General features: G+C 39.2%; 1 protein-coding gene across 6 annotated transcripts in view; it reads right to left on the bottom strand.

The window, feature by feature from the left end:
• Positions 1–14,659: 14,659 nt before the first annotated feature.
• The window catches only part of BCOR (BCL6 corepressor), a 151,679-nt gene continuing 139,334 nt past the window's right edge, over positions 14,660–27,004 (bottom strand). For all 6 annotated transcript variants that reach the window (XM_027875643.1, XM_027875646.1, XM_027875644.1 and 3 more), the window contains 5 exons: positions 25,301–25,467; positions 19,803–19,948; positions 18,633–18,710; positions 18,213–18,366; positions 14,660–15,377 (listed from right to left, as the gene is read on the bottom strand). In XM_027875643.1, coding sequence (XP_027731444.1) covers positions 15,083–15,377; positions 18,213–18,366; positions 18,633–18,710; positions 19,803–19,948; positions 25,301–25,467 — 840 coding nt within the window. In that variant the 3' untranslated portion in view covers positions 14,660–15,082. The remainder of the gene's footprint in view (positions 15,378–18,212; positions 18,367–18,632; positions 18,711–19,802; positions 19,949–25,300; positions 25,468–27,004) is intronic.

Genomic DNA, 27,004 nt, shown 5'->3' on the forward strand with positions numbered 1-27,004 from the left:
GCAAAGCATCCAATATCCAGAGGAAACAGGAACAGGACCCCAGGCAATACAGAACAGTACCAAAGAAGACCATCATATTCCCTCCAGAAGTGAGCAGACCCTGGCTCTAGTACAAAACTCCAATTCTGAAAGTAAGGTCAGAAGAATGGGTAATTTCTTTTTTAAATCCCCACAATGAAGAGCCAAAGATTCTTTATCAGGTGAAAGACCCTCCCCCCCACCCCTCAGTAAAGTGTTAGGGAGTCCTGACAAACTCAGAAGAGAATAACTCCAAAAATAACTACATGCCAACTCTCAAAGAGGGGGCTATCAAAGGAATTCATTTGGGAAGTAATGAGGGCCTGGACTTGCATTGTGGTGATATAAGTAAGGAGAAGCATGAATGAGGAGGTAGATTAGACTCCATAGAACTGAGCAACTGCTTAGATATGGGGTACAAGGGAAAAGGAAGAGTCGTCTTTTACTGTGAGGTGTTAAACCAAGGTAACTGGAAGAATGGTAGGTTTCCATCAGTGGTAATGAAATTACGAGGAGGGACAGGTTTAGAAGGGCATATTGTGAATTCAGGTTTGGACATGTCGAGCTTTAGGTGAACTGAATTGCTTGCTGGAAATCTATGTGGAATTATGGAGCAAGTAGTTGGAGATGTGGGTTTGAAGTTAAGGAGAGGGATCATTTTACTACATGCTGTTCTTACATTATCCTAGGCACTTTTCTGTAGAAAAGTATCCTTTTGGTAAAATCCTGCATAAAATATGGCACCCTAAGACTCATACATATAAAAATAGTTATAGTTTCACTATTGTAGCAAAGAAACCTAAAGAAAAGGGATAACCATCAATTTGGAAATGGTTGCGCAAATTTTATTATATGGATGTAATGGGATATTATTGTGCTATGAGAAATGATAAATATGACAGATTCAGAGAAACCTGGGAAGACTTGGGAAGAACTAATGGAGAGTAAAGTGAGCAGAACCAGGAAAACAGTTTATACAAGGACTACACTAAGTTAAAGGAAAACAACTTTAAAAGAAAGACGAACATATCGACCCATCATAACTTCAAATGACTGATGATGAGTCGTGATTATCATCCCTTGGCAGTGAGGAGATGAAACAGAAAGATAGGTATTTACAGATAAGACTAACATGTTGATTTGTTTTGCTTGATGCTACTTACAAGGGAAGGCTTCTTTTGGAGGTAGAACAGTTCTTAGGAGAATGATGTAAAATAACGAAAGAAGAAAAGACATCATAAAAGCATTACAAATACGCAGAAGAAGACAGAAGGAAGGTTGGAAGGGAAACACAGAGAAGTAGGGCAGTTTGCACTGTCATGCCAAATGTATAACTATGTTCAGTAGTGTCTGACTCTTTGTGATCCCATTTGGGGTTTTGTTGGCAAAGATATTAGAGTGGTTTGCCATTTCCTTTTCCAGCTCATTTTACAGACGAGAAATTTGAAGTAAACAGAATTAAGTGACTTGCCCAGGATCACACAACTAGTAAGTGTCTGAGGCCAGATTTAAACTCAGGAAGATGAGTCCTCCTGATTCCAGGCCTGGCACTCTATTCACTGTACCACGTAGCTAGTACCTACTACTATCATGCTAAATGTATGACCCACTTTAAAAAACTCAAACCATTTGCAGTTTCTCATATAAGTTTGCAGAAGTTTGTAGCTTTTCTCTTCTTCATTTATTGAAGTGTTCATATTTATTAAATTCAGTCAAGAAAAGAATACTTAAAAGAAAAAGGTCAAGATAAAGTTACTAATATTCACTACTACATTTTTAAGCACAATTTGGGTTTTAAAAGGAATATGAATAAATAGGCACAGACACAAAAGGAGGAGAAAAAAATAAAATGTGTCACCATGAATTTTGGAATGACTAAACAAATGATGGTACATGGATGTAATGGGATGTAATGTATTGTACCATAAGAAGTAATGAATGTAAGCAATTCAGAAAAAAAAAAAAACACATGAAGACGTAAACTGACACAAAGAGAACTTAGCAGAACCAGAAAGACAATGTGCTCAGTTACCACAGCATAAATCAAAAGAACAATAAAACAAAACCAAACACTATGTAATAATAATGACCAAGTTTGATCCAGAGAAGAGATGAGAAAACATGCCTCCCTCTTTACAATGGAGAAGGAGACAATGTGTGTAGAGCATAGGTTTCAAACTCAAGGCTGACTGGCCAAGTCGGCCAAATTAGATTAAAATGTAATTGGGAAATGTTTAACAAAATATAGTACACCATAGAGAATGTGAATTTGTGGTTTTCTAAGTCAATTTGCTGCCCTGTGAAGATCTGTTTCTATTTGAGCTTGACCTCCCTGGAACAGAGTAATGGAATCCTTCCCACCTAGCCAAGTTCAGCTGAGCTGATGCTAGTGGAATGTCACACTGGAAGGCAGGTGGCCTGGATCTGGCAATGTTTCAACTTCATCTCTCCAGTGTCATTGTACGATCGCTCCTGTTCCCACACTCCGGGATCCAGCCAATCTGGCCTTCTTTCTATTTTTCACACACAGCACTGCATTGTCTTTGCAGCAGCTGTCCCCTCCGTACCTAAAATGTATTCCTTCTTCTCCTCCTTCCCATCAAGACAAAACTCAAGTATCATCTTCCTTTCCGATCCCTCAAAGTGTTGGTGTGTTCCCCCTTAATTTGTTGTTATTGTTGAGTCATTTTTTAGTCATGTCTGACTCTTTGTGACCCCATTTGGGGTTTTCTTTAAAAAAGATACTAGAGTGGTTTGCAATTTCCTTCTCCCTTCCATTTTACAGATGAGGGGCAGCTAGGTGGCACAGTGGGTAGAGCACCAGCCCTGAAGTCAGGAGGACCTGAGTTCAAATCTGGCCTCAGACCACTTGACACTTATTAGCTGTGTGACCCTGGGGAAGTTACTTAACCCCAATTGCCTAAAAAACAAAAACAGAACAAAAAAAATTTGACAGATGAGGAAACTGAGGCAAACAGAGGTTAGGTGACTTGCCCAGGGCCACACAGCTAGTAAGTATCTGAGGCCAGATTTGAACTTAGAAAGTTGTCTTCTTGATTCCAAGCCCAGTGCTCTCTCCATTGCTGTCCCCCCTGACTCTTCCATTTGTATATCAACTTCTTGGGAGTAGGAATGGTTTCATTTATTTTATTTGTTTTCAGTGCCTTGAATATTGTAGGCACTAAATAAATGCTTGCTGATTGATCAACTGATCAATTGATCTTTGTTTCTGGAGTTGTACCCAAAGCCTGTTCTGACCCCTCTTTTGACTCTCCTCAATCTCTTTAATAATAATAAAAAAAAAAACCCAACTGACTGAAACAGGGACAGATTTGGAAACCTTGCAAACTCAAGTCTCTTGTGATTCCCTTACATCTTTCTCTTGATTATGTATTTGCAAGGTCTGCCTTGGCTCCTGTAATCACTGTTAAGCACTATTACTATAATTACTAGGCAGGCCTCCATCCAAAGAAACTTTGAGGTCCAAAGTTTATGTCTTTGTCATTTCTGCTCTCTGTTGAGGACACTCTGCACCCTGTTGCTATTTATGTAAAGTACCCAAGGATTGTGGACATCGGGCAGGGACTCAGGCTGAGGCTACTTTGGGTTGCTGTGGACAGTGAGGTAGGGAGGCAGTCAGTGGGAGAGGAGGGAAGGGTGGCTTCCCACCCACGGTGCTAAAAAAGCCCAAATACTGCACCCAGTCACAAGACAGAGCAGAACTATCTTCTTGTTCTCCTTCTGCTCCACTTTTTTTTTTTCCTGCATCTTTGAGGTCTTCCCCCCCCCCCCCCATTATAAAACGTTGCATAGAAGAGGCCACGTAGAAAGATTTGGCAAAGTTTAGCCTTTCCTCTCTACCGCCTCTTCTTTCCTACCCCCATCAAATCTCTGGCCCCAAGCACCATAAGTTAAAGTCTCCACCAAGGGTAGTCCCTTTAGTAATGTCTTGGCATGCCTCGACTGTAGTGGTCCTTTTTACCTGCTTAGCTGAAGGCCAGAGGGCTAGTGATACAAAGCAATTCCTGAACTGTGATTGCCTCTGTCTTGGCAGGTGTTCTATCCCCAAGACCACAGTAGAACAGGTTTTCTCTGGCCAATGGAAAAAAAAAAAAGACCCAGAAAACTGGAGCAGTTTATACAGTTTATTCAAGGAAAACTGAGTTTTTAAATCTCATTTTCTGGGTAACAGTCTTGACTCTTTGCTTTTCTCTGCTTATAGAGACATGGGCTTTATCATAAAGGCTTGCAATGAAAAGTAGCCCTCTGGAGCGAAGCCTGTTGAGGTGGTCAAGTACTGGGAAAGGTAAAACTTCACATAATCCACTCTAAATTATGCTGGAAAGACTGGGGTGAGGGATAAGGCTTTCTTAGGATTTCAGAACTGAGGCAGACCTTAGAAATAATTTAATCCAACTCTGTATATTTATGCTTTTGTTTTTATATCCTTCATGACTAATATAGTTCCTGATACATAGTAATAGTAATTATTAATGTTTTACATAATGAATAATTGTACGTTATTGATTAAGCATTAATAAATGCTTATTGATTTCTATAGAGTCATAACTAGAAATAACTAGAATAAATTCACTTGAGCTTGGGGCTCAAATTCACTCTAAGGTATGACCACTCTTGGCCATAGGGGTAGATTTCAGAGAGAAGTCATGGGAGTTGAGGTTGTTGAAGAAGCGGGAGGCCAGAATGTTCCAAGGGAACAGGCGTAGAGGATAGAGGAGACTATTAACTAGGTCCCAAAAATATTGGGGAGGAGGGAATATGACCTGAGAGTCCATCCATGAAAGTAGCAAGGATCTGGAAAGGAAAAGGTGAATATTAAGGGAGAGGTGCTTGCAAAGTGATGGTGATAGAGAGAGGGTCTAAAAGTGGCCATGGAGATGAACTCCTTTTCCTTGTCCTGTGTGAGAGAAGGAACATCAAGGAGGAATTCAGGCCTCAGTGACCACTAGTAAATGGAAAGAAAGTAAGAGAAAGAAATCTAGGACTAAAGATTTAAAGCTACAAGGAGTTTTGAAAGTCATCTATTCTATGCCTCCCATTTTAGGGGAACTGAGGTCCAGAGAGGTGATACTCAAAATGAGTAATTTTAGTAAGTATGAGGGCTAGGTTTCAAACTCAGTTTCCCTGACTTCAAATCCAACCATTTTTTTCTGCACCACAACAAAAAAAACAAGTTCTCAGAATGTGTAATTGAAAGAGATGGCAATGGAGAAGAGTGACTTGAAGAGGGCCAGGGCTGAGTTTACTATCGGTGGGTGTGGGAATTGACAGGCCGTAGTCACTTCTTCAGACTTCAAGCAGGCTTCACCAGTGATTCCCCAAGCTGATCCTGTACTGATCTCTTAGTGACTTTCATGATATGGGTCCCCAGGCCAGGCACCTGCTTTGAGGGAGGGGAAGGGAAACAAAGTCTGCCTACCTTAGTGAGAGGGCGGGGGGTTTGAGGGTCACAGAGGGGGAAAGGGGGTGGGGGGGGGGGGGGGGGGGAGGGAGCACCCCATGCTTTAGAAATAAACTGATTTGGTGGTTAGTGTTGGGAGGGATGAAAGTGAGGAGAACATCTGCTGGGGGTGAGGGATAGGCAGGGAAAGAACATCTTCCTCCCCAGTCGAGGAACCCCTCCCCACCCCTCCCCCATCCAGGGCACAGCCCCAGTCAATGATCTAGGAGTCAGAACCAGGTCTATTTCAAGTTCCAGTGTTCCATTAAACACTAAACCACATAAGAGGTCTTTTCTTTTTAATACATTTTTTAAAAAATCTGCTTCAGGAAGGAAATCATTTCTGGTACCAAGTCCCATTATGAAGACCTATTTTATTTTATAATGGTGTTTTCTGAAAAGGGCAATTCCAAACAGCACACTGGGTTCCGGCTGCTTGTCTGCAGGTATTTGCTGGAAGGACTCAGGTTGTGACTAGTCAAACTAATTTGCTCTCGGAAATCCTCGCATTCATCCAAAGCAGATGAGAGCTTTAGTGTAGGAGACACAAAACAACAACATCGACAAAAAACTAAAACCAACCGAAACAATCCCTTCTTCGTGTTTGGAAACTGGCATTTGGGGATTCCATTGTGAGTTCCTGCCTTCAGTTTTTGACAAGGATTTCTTCTATCCCTTCAGGGAGTACCAGGCATCAAATTAAACAGATGTTTTAACCTTTTCTTTTTTTTCAGCTGGTTTCAGTCTCCTCTTTTACCAGGACGTAGAAATAGGAGAGGTTCGTGAGGAAAGCCTGAGATTAAAGCTACCAATTTTAACGATTCCTTCCTCTTTTGGCCAGTTTTCCCAAAGAGATAAGAAAAATAGAAACAGAAATGGAGTTAACAAGAGACCAGCTTAAGGAGCAGAACCAGCCTGTAAAAGCAGGGAGGAACTAGTTTTCAGAGACCAGCTCAAGACTTTTTTCATTTAAAAAGTGCTTAATTAAACTTTAAAGAGAGAGAGCTCTGAGAAAGTTGTGTACTGTGCTCAGGTTTCCAGAGGCTGTTTTCACCCTTTCCAGAGAAGGCTGCCATGAAGTTCAAAGTTGTCTCAACTTTATTAGATGCATGTAAACCAGCAGCACAGAGTGATAACACATTTCAGAACCATACTTCTTGTCTGATGGCTTGTCTAGTGTCTAATGCACAGGGGCTGACATCAAAAAATGATTCTGTAGGAAATCTCTTTTCCTCTTTTTTTTTTTTGCTTTTAACAAACACAAAAATTTTTAAAAAGAGCATTTCCACATAAAATAGAGGACAGAAAAAGATGGTTTTATATGTAAAATTTGGAGTCTCTATTATGTACAGCTTGCTTTTTAGAAATCTGTAATAAACTCAACATGTTACTTTCAAAACCATCTTCCTTGTCTGGATTTCCTTCTGAACTTCTTTTGTTCTTTTTTGTGTATTTTAAATACTTTAAAAGTGACCTTTCTCCCACCTCTTTGGGGTGACATTATCACTAGCTCCTTCTTTCTCCCAACATCTCTCCCCCTCCCCACAAATTGGGGGAGGGGAGGGAAGAAAAAGAAAATCTTCTTACCCAATAAACAGTCAAGTAAAACAAATCCACACATTGGCTATTTTGAAAATAAATGTCTCATTCTGCATCTAGAGTCCATCACCTCTCTGTTAGGAGGTAGGTAGCTTCATCATTGGTCTTCTGGAGTTGTGATTGATCAATACATTAATCAGAGTTCTTAAGTTATGCAAAATCATTTTTCTTTATGTAACAAAACTCTAGCTTACTCTCCTAGGTCAAATGTATCCTAGTAGGTTAGGTCCCTAGAGTTCAGCTAACTGGATCCACCTATCACAATTCTAGGGGATACCCATGAGGTATAATGGAGGCTCTTCTAATGCTATTGGATGGAGCTCTTATTTTTGGTCTACTGCCCTGTGGTTAGTGTTCTATAATCATTTAACCCAGGGGTGCAGCCTTTTGACTGAATCCAAACTTCACTTGAGGACCTAGAGAGCCACAGGTAACTTCAAGGCTACTGGTTCCCCACCCTTGATCTAATCTTTTCACTTAATGTGATTACTACAAATACTTTCACCACTGAGTTCACTTCCAGGTGTGGAATAAATAGCCAGTAGACAAGTCATTCCTCTACTTGTGGGGCATGATGTCTTAGCTGCTAGATAGATTCATTGCTAGCCTGAGTTGAGTAGATCACCTGAGTGGATCAGGGTTGCCCTTTCTTAGGCTAGGCCACTGGACCTCTAGAGGTTTTTCAATCTTTTGAGATCTCACAAGGCCCTGTACCAAAACAAAGAAGAGACAGGAGACAGCCTCATCCTAGAAATAGGCTTGCCTAGGAGGCTATAAATTCATTGGCCAGCCCCAGAACACGAGGGGGGTGGTAGGGGGAAGGGCGTGACCTCTACTAGCACTTGAGCTCAGAGAGTCATTTATATCTCCTGGCCAGCACAAAAGAAAACAAGAATTTTTTTCCTCAAGGAATTTTTCCCTTGGAGTTTTTTGTATATCACTCAGTTATAGCTCCATTTCCATTTTTGAATTTTTTTGAGACTTGATATCCCCATCTCACCTGGGTTATAAGTACACGGCCACTCACGGCATCCCATTGCTGACCATTTTTGACCTAGGTTGGTCCACCTCTCCTTAAGCAGTCTGATGGCCCTCTGTTCCTGGGGGTCAAACGTAGTCTGTCCACCTGATCAGCTTTGGACCTATTGTAGTTCAGTACTTCTCAGCTCAAGTGATCCTTCAGCTTCAGGCTCCCCAGTAGCAGAAAACTCCAAGTATGGGCTGCCACACCCAGCCTCTATGGCCAATTAAAAGACTTTTTATGATCCTACTGTAAATAGGCAAGAAATAGTTACAAAATACTTGTGCATACTCTCAGGCGGCAAGTAGGATTCTCCATTACACATTCCCAGCAGTAGATTTCCCAAGCATCCATGTGGATGGGCCCTAGGCAGAGCAGATTGCTGATGCCTCTGGGACTGGGCTGTCATTGGCCCCTCTCCCATGTGCTTGCTGTACAAATCGTTCTCCTTTACTCACTTTACTCACTTTACACTTTATGAATTCATACAGATTTTCCCAGGTTTCTGTGAAAATTTTCCTTTCATCATTTCTTATTATTTTAATGCATCTTACAATGCAGCCACAAAGCAGAATGGTCCTTGTTTAAAGTCTTTTGGAATCCTTCCTTTGTCTATTCTACTTTTTTTTTAATTTCTTTTTTTAAAAATTTATTTATTTTTAGTTTTCAACATTCACTTCCACAAGATTTTGAGTTCCAAATTTTCACCCCATCTCGACCTTCCCCCCATCCCAAGATGGCATGCATTCTGAATATCCCTTCCCTCCCTCTGTCTCTCCCCCACCTGCTCTTATCCTCTTCACCTTCTATTTTCCTATAGGGCAGGATAGATTTTTGTACCCCATTTCCTATTGTCTATTCTACTTTTTAAAACCTGCTTCAGAAATTCTGAAATTGAACTAAGTGGATGCAGACTGCAGTCACATTATAGACAGTCAATATAATTCTTCCCCTATAGTCAAGACAGCATACACGTGAGTCAGCTGGTACAGAGGCACCAGCAGTCTACCGAGGAATTCATAACTTTTAAGGTGTGCTGTGGATGTATACACTGTCCCTCCATTCCCACCCCATTCTATCACCAAGTTTGGGACTTAGGTAGAGTTTTCCTATTAAAAATAGGAATGATTACAATTATAGAGCATTAAAAATCCTGTTTCCATCCTTAGCTAAGTCAATTCAACAGGTGTACTATGTGTAAGGCACTGGGATACTGGGATAGGGATTGAGGATATTGGGGGGGGAATTAAGCAGGCCCTGCCCTCAAGGTGCTTATGGGGTAGAATCACTGTTCTTTGCAAAGGTGAGTAACTATGATGTAGAATATTACATATAATGTAAAATTTTTTCATTATGCTAGTTCTACTGAATTTTTTTTTCCTCCTTTTTAAAAATTTGTTACAAGTGATGGCTCTCTGGACAGAGGATGCCTTGGGAAATGTATGTAATATAAAAACAAATATTTTTTAAAGAAAAGAATCCCTTTATAATAATACATCGTCTAGCACTTAGTAAGTTCTCAACAAGTATTTGTTCAATGACTAAAGCTGCTACTACAGGACGAAGTCACAAATATGTTCTAGAGATAGTTTGTATTGGAGAGCTGATTGTAAAATTTTCTGTGTGCGCGCATTTATTCTTCAGCAATTAGCAAATCCTACAAATCAGGGCTTGATTTGTTTTTATTGAGTGCCTAGTTTTTAAAGTGATAGAGAAAATGTGAATGATGCAAATTAATCTTAAAAGTGTGTCATGTGAAGGGTTTTTTTTGGGGGGGAGCAATAGATGAAGGTCTCCTATGTTCCTAAATGCTATATTCAAACGTTTCTTCTAAAGTTCTGTTTTATTGTCCCATTGCAGTGGTGGGTTTTTGAAAGCTATCTCAATGGAGAGTAAGTTCTGGTAGGTGCTACAAAGCTTAGAAAGAAATTTCTGTCTCCTGAGCTGTTTGAATAGGTGACCATGGGAAGTGATGAATTTTTGGGGTCATTACAACTCACAGAGATATTTCTGAAGAGGGGATATCATCTACACTCTGCAAAACAAATCTATGATATCTATACAGAACTATGGGAGGTTATAGCTGGAAGAACCTTTCAGATATTTCCTAGTTCTATTTATTATTCCAGAGAAAGAAAACAAGGGTCAAACGACTTGCCCATGCTCTGCCAATCAATCACAGAATCAGGATTAGAACCCAATGCTTCCACATTCCCATTGTACAGTGATGAAGGTTGCAAAAAAAAAAAAAGTTTTTTTCTCGCAGTCAGGTCTTTCACAGTCCCCCTCACTGCTAGTTTCTTCCATCTGAAATACCTTCTATCAGCTGTGTAGATGTCTGAACAAAGTTTGCACTTCTGGATCCTATGACCAACAAGATTGAGGACTAGAAATCTTCTCTAATCCTCACAACCTCTCAGACAATTCTAAAATAGGAATTATGTGCGAGAGATGAAGCAATTTCAATTTTCTACATGGCCTACGACACTACGGACTCAAATGAGGCAATTAATTCAGTGATTTGGGGACAGCTGGTAGCACCAGAAACAGTGCTGAACCTAGGATTAAGACCTGAGTTCTAATTTAGCCACCTATACTTATTAGCTGTGTGACTCAGGATGAGTCACTTAATCTGTTTGCTTCCGTTTCCTCAGCTGTATGATGGGGATAATAATAACCTTTACATCAAAGGGTTGTTGTGAGGATCAAATGAAATATTTGTAAATTAGCACAGTACTTGGCCCATAGTAGGTACTATCTAACATGCCTATTCCTTTCTTTCAATAGTGGAGAAGGCTCCTTTCCCTGCTCTGTCTTCAAACAGGACTGGACAAGCTGAGCCATAGGCCTGCAACAGAACTCAATTCTACACCCTCTACCTCACCCCCCTCTCCCTTGCCATAGAAATCCAAAAGGCAGAACCTTGCTCAGTCTGTGACAGTTCACAACACACTATGTCACAACAGAGCTTAGCTGCAGAACTAAGGAACAAGAGTCCAGAATCCAGCTGGGGCCAGAAGTCACTAGGGGCAGAGACCAAGGCTGGTAAACTGTGATTTGCCCAACGTGGGGAGGGGCTGAGAGTTCTGAAGCCCAGCCCCAAAAGGAACCGTATTCAAAAGAGTGTAAGTCAAAATGTGAATGTTGGGGGGAACAAAATGAAATTACCAAAGATCTCAGGAGAAAGAAAACTCAATGAAAGACCTAGAGCTACTAAGTAGATTAAGCCAAAAGGGAAGATATTAATGAAAAGAAGGGGATATGGCCTCCAGATCTAGTAAAAGAATACAGACTTCTATGAAAAAAATATTTTAAGACAAATAAAAGTTAATCAACACCCAATGAGGCAGAAGACCCTGTGGATTCCCAAAAGAACGATGCATACAACTATACCAGGAGATTCCTGAATAGTCTAAAAGAGAAGTAAGAAGTGTGAAAGCAGAATTTATGGCCTGCATAGCAGAAATAATCGGCAGATTAGAAAAACCTGAATCTACGGTGGCATGTCTCACCAAAGAAAGGGGAGAATAACCATTTGGGAGCGCAAATATAAACAAGGACAATCTGGAAGACTAGAACAGAACACAATACTCATCCTATGGTTTGGCTAGGGCAAAGTAAAGTGACAATCACCTCACTCTTCCTGGGAGACACACCATTTTTAATTCAACCAAAGATGAACATGGAAGGCCTTGTCTGTCAGGCTAAGGACTTTGGATTTCCTCCTATAGTCCATGAGGAGTCATTAGTTGTTTTGAACATGGGAAGGAAATTATTGGACCTGTGTTTTAATAAGACTGACCTGTTCTCATTAAGCAGGACTAATTGGAGGCTGTCTCCCCGAGACTGACCATAATAAAAGCTATTGCACTAATCTGGGCGTGAGGTGAAGAGGGTCTGGACTAGAACATTAGCCGTGAGAATGTGAAAGACACAGATGCAAAAAGAGGTCTAAGAAGCGTGAGACAGGAATAGATGTTTCTGAACCATGGAGTTTACCTCAAGTATGAAGTTTTTAACTTATAGCCAGATATATTCTTGGTCTTCCTTGCTGCTCCTCACTCACAACATTCCATCTCACATCCTCCATGTTTGGAATGCACACCCCTGTTGGTGCCCATGCTCCCCACACCAACCTAACGACCTGAAGGCTTTCCTGACCTCCACAACTGCTAGTATACCCTGAAATCGTTGTATTCATGTGTGTACATCTCCCAAGACAGGAAAGCTTGAGGCAGACTGAACAGTACTAATCACATATGAAGTATTGAATAAATACTTGACGATTATCAGGCAGGTACCAGAGTCTGCAAAATACTCAATGCTTATCACAAGCATTCCATCACTGAGGTCCTTACAGCATCCAATTATTGAATTTTGGCAATAGAGGAATTTCATCTGGGCTTTTGTCCTTATTGCCTAGGACTTACAAATGGGAGTGTTTAGTCAGCTGACTGACTATAGATGTTGCCCTGGGGATAAACAAAGGCAGGTTGAAATGTCAACAGACCAGTGTTCACAGTGTTTCAAAGAACCAACTGGGTGTTGCACAGCCTTGGGGGGGGGAGGGAGTATGAAAAACTCCACCTTTCAGTGGGGCTTCGTAAAGCCATTAAGCCAGAAGTCATTGGCTGGTTTGATGCCTGGCCTTGAATCCTGACCAAACTGTCTGCAGAAACATGAGCTGGAGTCCAAGATGGCTATTCATGAATTCTTTTGTTAAGATCTGTCCAAGAAAAAGGTCGGTTTTTTTTTTAGTAGCAAAGAACTAGAAATTAAAAGGGCTGACCATCAGTTGAGGACGGTTTACTTAACAAAAAAAATTATGATATATGAATGTAATGGAATATTGTGGTATCAGAAATGACGAAATGGAGTTTCAAAGAAACTGGAACAGTCTATAGAACTGAAACATAGTGAAAAGAATAGAATGAGAAATTTCTGACATAACAATAACATGACAAAGAAAAACAACTTTAAAGACTTGAGAACTCTGATCAATACATTGTTCAACTATGATTCTGAAAGGCCTATGATAAAGCATTTGCTTCCCAACTTGTGATACCCAAGAGGTGATAGATTCCAGATGCAGAATAAGACATACATTTTTGGATATAGTCAATGTAGGAATTAATATTGCTTGACTATGAATATTTGTTACAAAGGCTTGTTTCCTTTTTTCTAATGGGAGTGGTTGGGAAATCAAGGGGAGAATAGGAATAAGGCAAAAAAAATATTAGGAAAAGAAGAGGGTCACTGAGGCATCGTTTTAAAAAAATGCACGTAAGATAGGCCAGAAAGAAGCTAGACAGCTTTGAAAACTACAGTTTGAACTTTATATATTCTTAAAGAGAGAAGTTGTATATAATATTATAGTTTCACATAGAACCTTCATATTTAGTTCTACTATGGATGTATATGAAAATACTCATTTTATTTGGTGCTCAGAATGAAAATAAAATCTAGAAGAGCTCCCATCTTACAAATGTCTTATATCTTTTCATAGACACATGGACTGAATTTTAGTGCTACTGAGGCCTTCAGAGTACTGATAACTTCCCAATTCCACCCAGATGATATGTACTTATTCTTTTATTGTAGACCTTTATATATTTCTATTTCCTGGCCTTAATGTTTCTGGGATTTGAGGGTGAATCTGCTTATTACTTCTGGACTCTGAAACCAAAATAAAAGTTGACAAATGTAGTCACTAGTTTTGTACTAGGCAAATCACTTAATCTGTCTCAGGTTCCTTTATGTATAAAATGGGGATGATAACAGCATCACCTCCCAGGGCTGTAGTGAGAACAAAATGAGAAAACATTTATAAAGTCCTATATGTAAACCTTAAAGCAATATTTAACATATTGGCTAGTGATTGTTACTATTAGTTTGTTCTGGGTTCAATTCCTTAGAACATACCAATAATCATCTGAAGATGCCTGATTTGGGCATCTAGAGAAGCTGCTTGTAAACTTCTCCTCCAACTTCTCTGCCTATTCATTTCACCTTCACTGGTTTCTCCCTGCCATGCCCCCAGCCTGCTAATAGTAACAACGAAATTTATAGTTCATTTAGAAACACACCAGACACAAGTTACTTCAATGTTCTCATTTTCTCAACAGTTTTATTGCCTTTTAAGAAAAATTTTGTAAAATATAAATACAAAGGCAGAAGAATTTACTTACAAAGTTAAAACACAGATTTCAAACATAAACACACAATTCAGAAAATTTTAGTTTATGTACATCTCCAAGCAACCTCAACATATTATGTTAGTTTTATTTCCCAATATTTTACAAGGTACAGAAAAAATAGCTCAAAGTCTTCTTTAAATAAGAGCATAAAATGTTTAAACATATATAAACAATCCGGTTTGATGCGTGAAAACTAATTTCACAGCTTTTAAATTAGGATATAAAAGTTCATACAATTAGTTGTTGTGTATGGATATGGTTTTAATTTATATTACAAACTACTGGATTATATCCAATAGCATTTACCTGGCCAAAGCAGGCAATTCTGTAAACAAAACATAAAAAATAATATCATGAAGTGCCTTTTTTTTTTTTTTTTTATCAAATTCATTCTCCCAAACAGGCCACATGACTTCATTCATGTCACTTATAAAAATTATGGTCTGTGTCATCAGTGCTTTGTATGAAACAAAGTCAATGTGTGAATATTTTTCCTTTAAAAAAAAAAAGTGTTCCAAGTAAAAACAAAACTTATTCCAAAGCATGTGTGCATTTAAAAGTAAAGAAACATTATATAACAATTTTCATAAAAACTGATTAAAGTTACTTTAAAAAAAAAATTCTTTCAAAGTCCTTCCAACTGGAATTCATTTCTTATATAAAGGAAAGATATTTTCATATGTAATAGTGTCCTTTCTTTACAGAAACAATTGTAATATAACACATATACATAAAGCAAAAAAGGATTAACAATATATGTACTATACATTAAGCGACCTGTTGGTTTTACCAATGAACCTCAGGGAGAAGGTCTTCACCTGGATGTAGCCATTCTATTGAGGAGCCAAGCAGATTCTGAAGTTCAGCTGTAAATTCTACTAAGTCCAATAATTCCTTGCTTTCAGGATTGAAGACTTCAAGGTCCTTGGGGCATGAAAACAACTGACTCAGAGATGTCTGTTTGTAAAACTCTGCCTCTGCGATGGTGACAATTTCCACATTTGGAAAATTGCACCGGAATATTCGGGACGACATCTTCAATTTCTTGACCACATCTGAGAGTAGTAACCAGTTTCGAGGCCTAAGGAAAAGGAAGACAAGTGCTTGAAGTTACTGGCAAAATTAAAAGTGGTTTTAAGTAACAGGCAACTATCTAACATGTCAGGTAGCCAACTCAAACTAGAGCCAGTAAAGTCATTCACTTCTAGAGGTTATTAGAACACTGGTCTAGGTACATTATTTGGCTCTCTGACACTGGGTGGTATACCTCACACTAGGTTAGTGATCCTGGCTCCAAGCTCAGGGCACTGTACAAATACTCCTCAAGCTGACAAAAAGGTAAAAGAATTGGTCAACTAGCATTCTAACTTTAATGTAAAATAAGGATGACTAATAATATCACCTATACCAGTATCATTTCTGTATTCACATAATTCATCTTGTCTGATCAACCTTAATAAGGCTGATAAGAAATATATTGTTACTCTGGTGCTACAAATGAGGAAACTGAGTCTCAGAGAAATAAAGTGACTTGCCCAAGGTCATATAGTCAATCAAACCTGGGACTTTTGTTTCCAAGTTCGATGCTCTTTGTATCAGAGAATTCTCCTAAATGCTTCTGCTGAGAATCCTTCATAGAGATGCACTAACTCCATGGGCATCAAACGGAAGATTCAAAGGATGAATTGAGCTAATTATGAAGATTAACAAGTTTTCCAGGGTTTTTGTTTTAGGGGAAGACTGCACTGCTGCTCCTTTTTAAGAGTCAGGTGAAGATCTGCGGAGTGTGGAAGGAGAAAACAGGAGCAGCCTTGTGGAATCAGTGAGCAAGTACTCTACGTTTTTGGTACCTCTTAAAAGAGGTGGCTTTCCTTAGACAATTCAAATTATGTTACAGCTTTAATGGAATTGGATCTTAGACCATCATTCCCCAGTGACCCCAGACAAAAAACAACAACCAAAAAAACCCTCCCGCCAAAACATCAACAATAAAGATGCATCTTCCTCTGCCAGGCTTTGAGGGAAGAGCCTGTTTTATAGTAACGACAGGGCTTCAGTCAGGAAGGCCCAAGTTCAAGTCTGGTACATACTGGCCATGCGACTGTGGGAAAAGCCACTTAACCTGTTAGTGTCCCAAGAAACTCTCTAAGCCTCTCGGTGGCAAGGCAGTTGTCCTTCTACATCTGTTATTAAGAGTTCCTTACACCAATGCAATTCATGTTGGGAACAAAAAAATTCAAATGCCATGTTCTGAAGTAAAAAATTGTCCCCAAGTGATCTATTTCTACATCTCACATCAGCACCAATCACATAAATGTGCCATTCATTTTATTCTACATCCACATATTTAAGATATTAGTGCAATTGCTGATATTTTCTAAAATTGTCCAGATGAATTTTCCTTCCTAAGGGGTCTCGAAACACAAGATATGGAATAGCCAAAGAAGACAGTCTAGCCCCCAACAATGCAGAAGTTTTTACAAAATATTGCAGTTTGAGGTACGTCTAAAAGAATAAAAAGCCTGGATGAGTTGATGAGGGTATAAACAAGTATCCCTGTATGTGGATCTAAGAAACTCCACAATTTCCTGCAGCAACAATGGATCCCTCTTGGATGTCCTAAGATCTGCTTTTTTTCAATAAACACTACTGTTAGCTATAGGATTCAGGACCTAGGTTTTTTTTTTTTGGCGGGGGGAAGAAGGAAGGAGGTGTAAGGTCTGACCATCTACTACGAAGTTTAACTAATTTCCACAATAGGTGAGGGAAGCTACAACAGATGAAAAAGAAACAAGTCTTCAGTCTTTTTAGTTAAATAGCTCACCTGTAAACTGTAATCACTAACATTCTAATGGCACACTGAAGGGACTTTCCAAACAACTTTCGAGGAAGACTATACTGTCATCCCTCCTGAAAATTCTTTTTGGAGATATAGTCTATACATAGTTACATCTCTTTTAGCTGGTGTCATAAATAATAGTTGAAACGCTGGCTCTTTACCCAGGATTTAGGGCCTGTAGTTAAGACCCTACTATGACAATGCTCTTGAAAGAGAACAGATAGTTTTTGGTGCTAAGTTTGTGGGTAGGAAGGGGAAGGAAGAGGCAAAAGAAGTTCTTTGAAAATTTTGTTTACAACTTATACCTTTGGAAAGAAGAGTTACAGAAAATTAGGATTTGAGGAAGATTAAACATTGTTAGGATTTGTTAGCATAGAGGAGATACTGCTCTGCCACATAGGGGAATCCAGCACAAAACAGATTCAGGGGTTTTACACAGCAGACTCTGAAGCCAAGCATAGAGTGAGGCTACCTCACTTCTTAAACGTTACATCCCATAGATTTTTTAGCCTTCAATCTAGAACAAACTTCCAATCTGGCTTTGTGTCAGGTCCCTAGAGGAATCATCAGGCTTGGGTTGAATTCTTGCTTCATATACTTGCTGTGTGATCCTAGACACAAATATCTCCCTGAGTCTCTATTTCCTCACCTGTAGAACAGGGATAATACTAGTATACTTGCAGTACCAACTCTGAGGAAAAGTCCCAATATCAACCACCCTCTGCGTCAGAGAACTATATTCATGTCAGAAAACATACTCTCTGAATGTTTCACAGAATGGTGTACTATTCTCCTGATCTCTCTTCCCTTTCAAACTGTATGAAGGAAGTCCAGATTTATAAAGCAGATAAAATATGGGAACAATTGTTTTCTTTCCAAAGGTATTTCATTAAGTAATAAGTCCCCTCAGTAAATTTATGAGCAACTTTTCTGAAGAATATTTACTGCACAAAGAGAGACACATCAGTACTTAATACTCAGCTCACCTACCCCACCTGTTTTTAAAGATCTCTGTCTAACTCCTGCCACCACAAGCCCTTTTCAATCATTTTTCAATCAAGTAATGTCAATACTTACCCCTGAGAGAGAGATACTTGGATATTATAACATGGCAAGAGAGGTCCCTCTGAAAATTCAAACTCAAACACATCACTGAAGACATCTTCATCATCATCATCTTCTGGGCCAGGGGGATTGGCCAGTACGTCAAATCCAGATTCATCACTTGGATCTTTTGTTAAGAAAGGAGGGGTGGGGGACAGGAGAGAAAGCAGGGAAAAGAGAGAATCTATAAGCCAAAGGAGAGTTTCACGTGTAGCCTAGTAAGTGACAGTAAATAAAATCAGACCCTTTCTCTTCCCCAACACTGCTTAGTAGAGTAAAAGGGTTTGGGGTAGGGGTAGGGGTGCAGAGGCTGGGGAGATGGTTTTGGATTAGCAAGGAATGTTTTGAAACTCACTTAGATCAGACAAAAAAATAAGAATAACATTTGCTCACCACACACAGAGCTGCCGTAGAAATCCCAACAGACACCAGGGTCATCCCCACTTCGACCTTGCAGGTCAGTTAAATACTCTAGAGAGAAAAAGAAAAAATAAAACAAAAACCATGCTGATGAGAACAAAATGTTGGCAGATTTAGTAGGACTGTCTGTCATGCAAAGTCAAACCAGCCTGGCTCGTCACTTCCTGTCTAAATCCACAACACAGACTTTTGAACTATCTGTGCACATACAATATACACAGTCTGCACTTTTGTACCCACACACATCCTTTTCTGTTCACCTTAATTCCACAAAAGACATACCAATTAATCAATTAATCCTTTGTTTAGTTGTGCCCCCCCACCTCTTGAACTGAGAAAAAACACCATTTTAGAAAATGTAATTCTACATATTTTTATCCAGAAGCGTAATAAGTGCTCAAGCAATCCCATTCTCTTTTTTTTTGGTAAGCATGAAAACCTCAGATCCACCAACTCTGAGGTAAGGTCTGATAGTTAAGCTACTTGGAACAATAATAAATTTGGCTATCCACCCACCATAGAGTCTTAAAACTGATTTTAGATCTCAACTTTAAGGATCTTTTAAAGTATGCATTAGGGTACTGAGACAACAATTTAGGAGCCTTCACTCTGGAGAAACTTGTTTACAACACATCAAGGAGTTTTAAATTCCCAAAGCTAAAATTTTCCAAAATGTAACTACTCTGTATGCTGTTCCTTTGCATGCAAAACTTAAAACTGGGTTTCATTAAAAATAATAAACCAGATGCAAATCAGGTAGTAAATATTTATTAAGTACCCACTAGGTCCCAGGCACTTTGCTATGTAAGTATCTCAACAGTTCAAAAAAATAAAAACACTCTTTTTTGGTGTCTCAGTAATATTCTTCTCATACCATCAGAAAAAGAACACAGAAAATATTCCCACATTGAGTTATTTGTCAAGAGGCTCATAAATACACTACAATATACTCTATTATACCGGAATTACTAAATAAATAGGATTTTGTATTCTTACAAATTAAGTTAAAAGTTCTGAAGACTTTTCTTCCTCCGCAAATCGCCCTCCATTCAAAACCTGTGTTATCAAATAACCACAATCTGGTGCACTTTAGATAACAGCATTTTAGCAACATTCCATGCCAAACACCACAGAATTACCAACCTGTTAGAAAGAGCTCCATTAGTTCACTGTGTGTCATTTTCACGATGGTTCTACCTGAGTACGTGGCAAGGGTTGGGTCAGCACCGTAAGAAAGAAGGAGGCGAACTATTTCCAAATGATCATTTTCTACTGCATCATGGATAGGCCTAGGAAAGACAGAATTTGGTGTTCAGCTGTATGAGTATTCCTCTTTTTTGGATCCAATGTTCCACTTTAGGGGATAAAAAGCATTCTTTATTCCCTATTTATAATTGCAGGGCTGACCTTTAGCCACAGAGTCATTCCTCATCTGGAGCCCAGCAATTTCTCATGAAAAAAGTTTTTAAGTGATTTTAAAAATGGGCATGGGCAGGATAGCATATAAATCAAATTACGGACATATCTGTCATTGCTAACTCAACACTCTACACATAAGTGTAGTTACTTTTTAAAGGAAAATGGAGTTAAGATGATGTTAATTAGTTAAGTTATCTCAGAGTTTGACTTTCAGTAATAGATAATCAAACACCCTATATATATTATTCACCAGTCCATTAGCAGAGAAACCAGGGGAAGGAATATGGGAGATACAGAAAGTAGAAAGAATGTCAAGTTTAAAAACCAGGATTTTGTATAATGTAGAGGAAACAGTTCAGTGAGGATAGAGGCCAAGAGATGGGTACAGCTTCTCACATACCTGCCTGCTTCTACCTAATCACCAGCCAGGGTGAATTGATTTGGAAAGAGGCTTTTAATTTAACAGAATCTGGGCTTCATGTGGCTGCCTATAAAACCCTAAAATGGTTTCAATAGGAGATACCTAGCTCATGATAAGCCACAATGAAATAAAGAATCCAGTGTTCTATTCTAGATGCAGATCTTACAAGCACACATCAGAATGTAAACATGAACACCTCTGACCTAATGAGTTTCAACAATCAACTAACAAGCATTTATTAAGCATCTGTCCATAAAATGTAAATCTCTGTTCTCAAGAAACTTACACTCTCCTGGGGCAAAACAATAGGTACACAGAAGGACATAAAGCAAATCTGAAAATTAAGCATATTCATGGTAATGGGTACCAGCAGCTGGGGAGCTGGGGGGAAGGCCAAGGAAGGGTTTCACATCGATACGGCTCTTGAGCTGAGCACCGAAGGAAGGTTGGGATTCTTAAGAGGTGGAGGTGAGGAAGCAGTCTGTTTGCTATATGGGGGACTGACAGCCCGTGCAAAGGCTGACAGGAAATAAGAATGGAATGTGTGAGGAACAGTAAGGAGGATCCTTTGATCATACCAGAAACAGTAAGAAAATAATGAAAAAAGGCTACAGAAGTGGAAAAAAGGGACTGGAATTGACAGAAAAAAATTTTCACAGGGCTCCCTCTGAAATACATTTTTCTTCTTGAACATTAAGTAAGGTCCTGGTCAGGAGGTAAATGTGCTAAAGCAGATTTTCAATCTATACTTTACAGAGAATTCAGAGGTTTTGTAGTCAGTCCATAATGCAAGGATGAGGCCAAAAATGATCACAAGAAAATGCTCAGCTTTAAATTACCACTATTTTGTATTTAAAAGTATTCAAAGATCTTAAAATTTTTTTTTCATGTTTCTAAGGCACAATCAACTCATTAACTTTTTAGGATATACATGAACAAGTCTATGTATACAGGGTGGCTGAATGTAAAAATTACAGAAACCTTGCAAATAATTTAGTATAACCTGATCATTTTATAGATAAGGAAACTAAAGCTGAGAGGTTAACTAAATGACCTGTTTGAGGTCACAGAGAAGGCTAAGTGGCAGAGCAAAGGTTAGAGGCCAGGTCCATCGACTCCAAGTCAGTGTTGTTTCCACTACGTCTTTAGGTTCTAAGAGCAAATTAACTGGAGCTGGGCAAAAGTGACAATGTTCTGAAAGACACAGCTTGAGACCTGAGGAAGCATCAGTATGCATCTCCCTCCAGTAACCCCTAGCAACAAGACTTCGGTACAATATGGAAAATTCTGCCAATATGGTTGAAAGATGAGGACAGAGACCACTGCTGGTTGCTATGATGAAGAATGGTACTTGGGATAGGAAAATTAATGAATGAGATATGGCCAACCCAAGACTCTTGAATCTTTTCTCCGTGTACACTCGTATATCAACATATGTGTATGTATACACATACACCCACCCACCCACCCACCGTCTTTTGTGTCAAAGCTTATCTTTAAGGAAAATCTACAATGTTACTTCTGGAAAGATAAATGAGCAAAATGATTTTTAAATGTCCTTAATGACTTTAGGCTCTGCCCTGTGTTATAATACTTCTGGCCCTTTTCAAAGAATTCCTGATTCAATAATAATTCAGAAGGCAAGAGTGCTAGAACTGGGTTCAAATTCTGCCTCAGAGCCCCATCCAGCAGTGTGATCATGGACAGAGCATTTAACCTGTCACTAGCCTCCTCTTTTCTCGTCTAGACTAATATAGGATAATAATAATTGTACTATTTCATTCACAGGATTGTTGTAAGGATCAAATGAGATAATAACACAGTAATGCTCATTCTTTCCCTTTCTTCCATGAATCCCATCTAGGCAGAGTGCTAAGAGTACCTACGAGACACAGATCTAGCCCCACATAGATTGTACTATCTATCCCTAGGCAAAAGATTGAGGGGAATAAGAATATAGGGAATCATTGCCAGAGTATGGGGTAAGGGGGACACTGATCTAGGGATGAGAAAAGGCCAGGAAAATCTTTGAAAAATATGAAACATTAGGTAAGACCTAAGTGAGGAACATGAAATGACCAAAAGTAAATATTTCAGGAGCTAAGAATATAAGTAAAGATCTGAAGTCTTTGGGGAAGCAAGGGGTCAAGATATAGCCTACCCCCCCCCCCGCCTTTGTCTCCCTGCCCAGACAAAAAGCATACAACAAAGTAAAAGAGGAAACAACAAAAAGACATTTTTTCCCTTCTAAAACAATAAATGCTGAGGGCATCGTGAATACTGCGGTGGAAAGACCCCTGAGCCTGTATTAGAAGCCTAGTCTTGATGCTGGCTGCATGACCCTGGACAAGTCACCTGACTTCTCTGAGCCTCCATTTCCTATGAAATATAGGAATTTATTAAGGCTTATACTGACTAACGGAGTTGTTGTCAATAAATTAGTCAGCAAACCTTAAGGTGGTGTATGACACAATAAATCTAGAGGTGAAAGGCATCTTACACGTCATTCTGGTTTGTTTTTGTTGTTTTCTTTTTTTCTTATAAACTCTAACTATGTCCCTTTAAAAAAAATAATACATTTTGTTTTTACATCACCTACATTTACATTGTTATCACCTCAAAGTCATTCCTTAAAATAAAGGAACAAAGATGAACAAACAAAATTCAGCAAAACTAACCAAGAGAACAAAAAGTCTGATGCAATGTTCTAGACCCATCTCTGCAAAGAAGTGGGGAGGAGCTACCACATGAGGCTAAGGCTTTACAAAAGCTGATTCCTACCTGTCTGGGATAGGGTCCTACCCACTGTCAGGAGGTTAGACCAAATGACTTTTGAATTCAAGATGTGCTCTCATGCCTATGACAAGGAAGCCAAGGTAAGTAAGTTCCTTCTTGAGGGAGAGGCAATGCTCCTAATTCTCATAATCGGAGACAAGACTCAAACACTAACTAAGGCCCGGAGAAACAGAAACCTTTCGGGGGGAGTGGGGTGGCCAGAAGGGAGAAGGGAGAGAATAGAGGAAATCTCCTGGATATTACACTAAGAATGATTCCAATTTATCAGCTTCCTAAAATAATAACTTCAAAAACCTTGTTTCTGTCAGTGCTCACTCTAGTGGTTATTTTTTCCAACCGAGCACTGGGAAGTTGTATTGTGACATTATTGCTCCTGTGTATGTGCTAATGTTTTCCTTGGCCCACTGTTAACATGTGAATTGACTGACTGCACTATGCAAAAGGCTTTCCCCTTTTCACAATTTTAGCAAAATAATGTGAAATGCTTTACATTGAAACTTACAGATCCTCCTTGAACTGAACTCCTATTTAGATCATTTCAACAGCGTTGTATCACATGCCTAGAGAACTGTTGACATCAACAAGTTTTGGCTTGGGGTATTTGTTAAAGGCACAGTGTTAGCTGTAAATCCTACTCTGTTGACAGACTGTGAAAAGACCTGGGCATACTTTACATTTTCTTCCTGCGGCTGTCCCCCCCATTTATTTGTGTTTTTCATCTTTTAATAACCTAGCTACTTTCATAGCTGCATCCATTCTGCCCCCTGTCCTCTGATGTGCCTCCACTCTATTTGGTGAATTTGGTCAAGTATCTTACAAACATAAACTTTCACTCTAAGTAATTTCATTTGAAACACATGTTTAAAAAAAAAAAAAGAATGAGTACTTTTACCAGGTATGTTAATAATCATTAAGATGAAACATGTCAGTTTCAAATTAAGTTTGAATGAATCTATAGACTCAAGACAATTAAAACTTGAGAAGATTAAGTCATCAGCAGCTCTCAGCATGTTCTACGACATTTACCAGTACTAATAGGTATATCTACAAAGCACTCATCAAACAGACAGCTTAACACCACCCAATAACTGAAAACAAAAGAATTAAAAAGAACTGGAATAGTTTAACCCAAGTCCTCCAGAGTTATCAGAGGCAAAAAAAAAAAGTGACTTGATTATGGTGGCATAGGAAGTTATCACAGGTTTTCCTGACTTTGTCCATGCTATCCACCATGATATGATACTGATTCAAGGCTCGATAAAATTTAAAAGGGATGCAATCAAAAACACATAAGCTTAACTATGACTTTTCTGAAGATGAAAAAAGTTCATTGAGCTTCCAGAGAAGTAAAGGAAAAGGACGGAAAGTAACCTAGTTTTAGCAAATCAAACAAGATACTTCATTGCAAACAATTAAATTTTCTAAACAACAACAAAACACCACATCAAATGCAGATGTCAAGAACATACCATATCTCAATTGGCCAAAAAGAAGAAAATATCAGAGAAATGACCCATTTTAAAACCAAGACCAATCCTATAAGAAATACAGACTTTATATATATAGATCAATCACTGTTGACTGTTTTTTAGCAGACAGAGATCAGAGTGGGAATGTCACTGAAGAACTTTTTTATGCTCCTTGATCATCAAGTTTATAGGAAGGAAGGAAGGAAGGACATTCAAGTCAAACACTGAAAAGAAACCAATAATCTAAATGTTTTAGAAGCCAACATAATGAGTCTTTCTGAAGGAATATGAATTTTTCATAAGGGTTGTAGTTTTAGTAGATTGAGCGACTAAATATGATGTTAGTAATTCTAGAGAAACAAGCTGCATCCTAAGTTTTCTGCGTCAATCACCTGTTCACTCTAGGAACCTAGAGAAGTAACCATTAACTTCTGGAGAAACAAATCCCTTTACCTCTCTTTTACCTCATACACATCCTCCCTCCCACAGCCTCCCTTGGCTACATTCAAGATATCACAACCTGAAACATAACTGACCTGGTTCCATCCTGAGCGCTGCAGTTGACATCTGCTCCATACTCGAGGAGATGCCGAACGATGCTCAGCCACCCCCTGGCACAGGCCTCGTGCAGGGCACAGTAGCCTGCGTTATCCCGGTGGTTCACATCACAGACCTTGTTTTCCAAACAGTACAAGACCACTTCCTGGGAAGAGAACACAGAGCTATTGGTGGCAAGAAGGGCCTACAAAAGGTAAGCAGTACGGTTACAGATGTGCTATCAATAGTATCAGGCTTAAGGCCTGTGGTCCAGAGTACAGCAAATACAAGGAAGTACAATATGCCATGTGCACTAAATGAAGAAGCGTAATTTATGGACTTCAGCGTCTCCAAAGAGATCCAAACCAAAGAAAGGTTCAAAAAATAGTCTGATAAATTTGTGGGTGACCGATCCGTAACAGGCTGTTCAAAGAAGCTAAGACATTTGAGAGAATATGCTTAATAATTGTTACATGCCCCCCTAACTTCTGAGACAGATGAGAAAAACCTGAAAGTTGCTGTCAAGAGAAAACACTGGATCAGAGAGGATCACGGTCTTGTTTATGGTTTGAGGAAACATGCTGAAAGGTGGGAAGATCACGCTGCATCATATGAAGTGGAAGTAAAGTTTTTCAGAACACAAGTCAACCAATTATTGTTTTTTTAAATACTGGTTCCAGAATTGTGTGATACAACTCTAAAAACTCTATCCTGTGTGCCTCACTCAAGCCCTTCTTCCACTCCAGTGGTGGAAATGATAGAAATATTTCTGCTTATTTAAGGTAACAGCAGAAAATAAAATATCCAACAACATGACCTACACATTTCAGGAACTACATGAAACAAGATGATCTCCCCCCCTGCCTCTCCCTTTCCAGAATTTGTTCTGAGTAAATAGTTTGCCTTAGAATCACTATTATTAATCTTACTTCCTTAGAGTGTTAAAATATTAATATGAAACGTTCCCTGTAAGCAGAGCAGTAATTTATTCAATGTTTTATTACCTTGATTAAGAAAGTTTTCAAACACATAGACCAATGTTTGCCATCAGAAAACATATTACAATATTTTCCTACAAGTCACACCCAGCAGAGAACTGTCAGTTTTCAAGAGTTCACTGCAGGCTGGGGAGAACAGTGTGGATTTTTCATAGTTCCGATGACAGTCAAGAGTACTGGGATCTAGGTGGACAGGCTTCCCCCTAATACCCACTAGAAGGAAATTTTCAAAACTCTTATCTTTTCCATCTAATAATAACTGCTCCATCACATCAATTAAGAAAATAATGAAAAATCTCAAACCAGTTTGTGGCTGATCAATGAAATGATCATTGTGAAGAAGATGAGGGTAGAGAGGAATTAAGACAATCCTCGAGGCTCCAAAACCATGAGTCACACGGCCCACCTTTATTCATTCAGTTTGAGATCTGCTGGAAAGCCCACAATAATCTGTGCTCTTAGTACACCTGACCTGAGAACTGGTATCCAGGATACAGCATGAAGCTGTTCTTTTAGCAGGCCCTCACTAACCAGACTAAAGTGGATTGTAGCAAGCTGATGAGTGGCATGCCCTAGCCAAGGAAAGGAACTCGGTCACATGACACTGGGATCAAGTGCGGGAGCCACTTACCGCTGGTGCCCAGGTCAATTTAACCAGATCCCAGAAGTCTGGTGTCTCACCAACCAAGAGCTTAATTGTTCCTA

Source organism: Vombatus ursinus, unplaced genomic scaffold (assembly GCF_900497805.2).
Source record: "Vombatus ursinus unplaced genomic scaffold, bare-nosed wombat genome assembly UNPS02014809.1, whole genome shotgun sequence".
Classification (NCBI taxonomy): Eukaryota; Metazoa; Chordata; class Mammalia; order Diprotodontia; family Vombatidae; genus Vombatus; species Vombatus ursinus.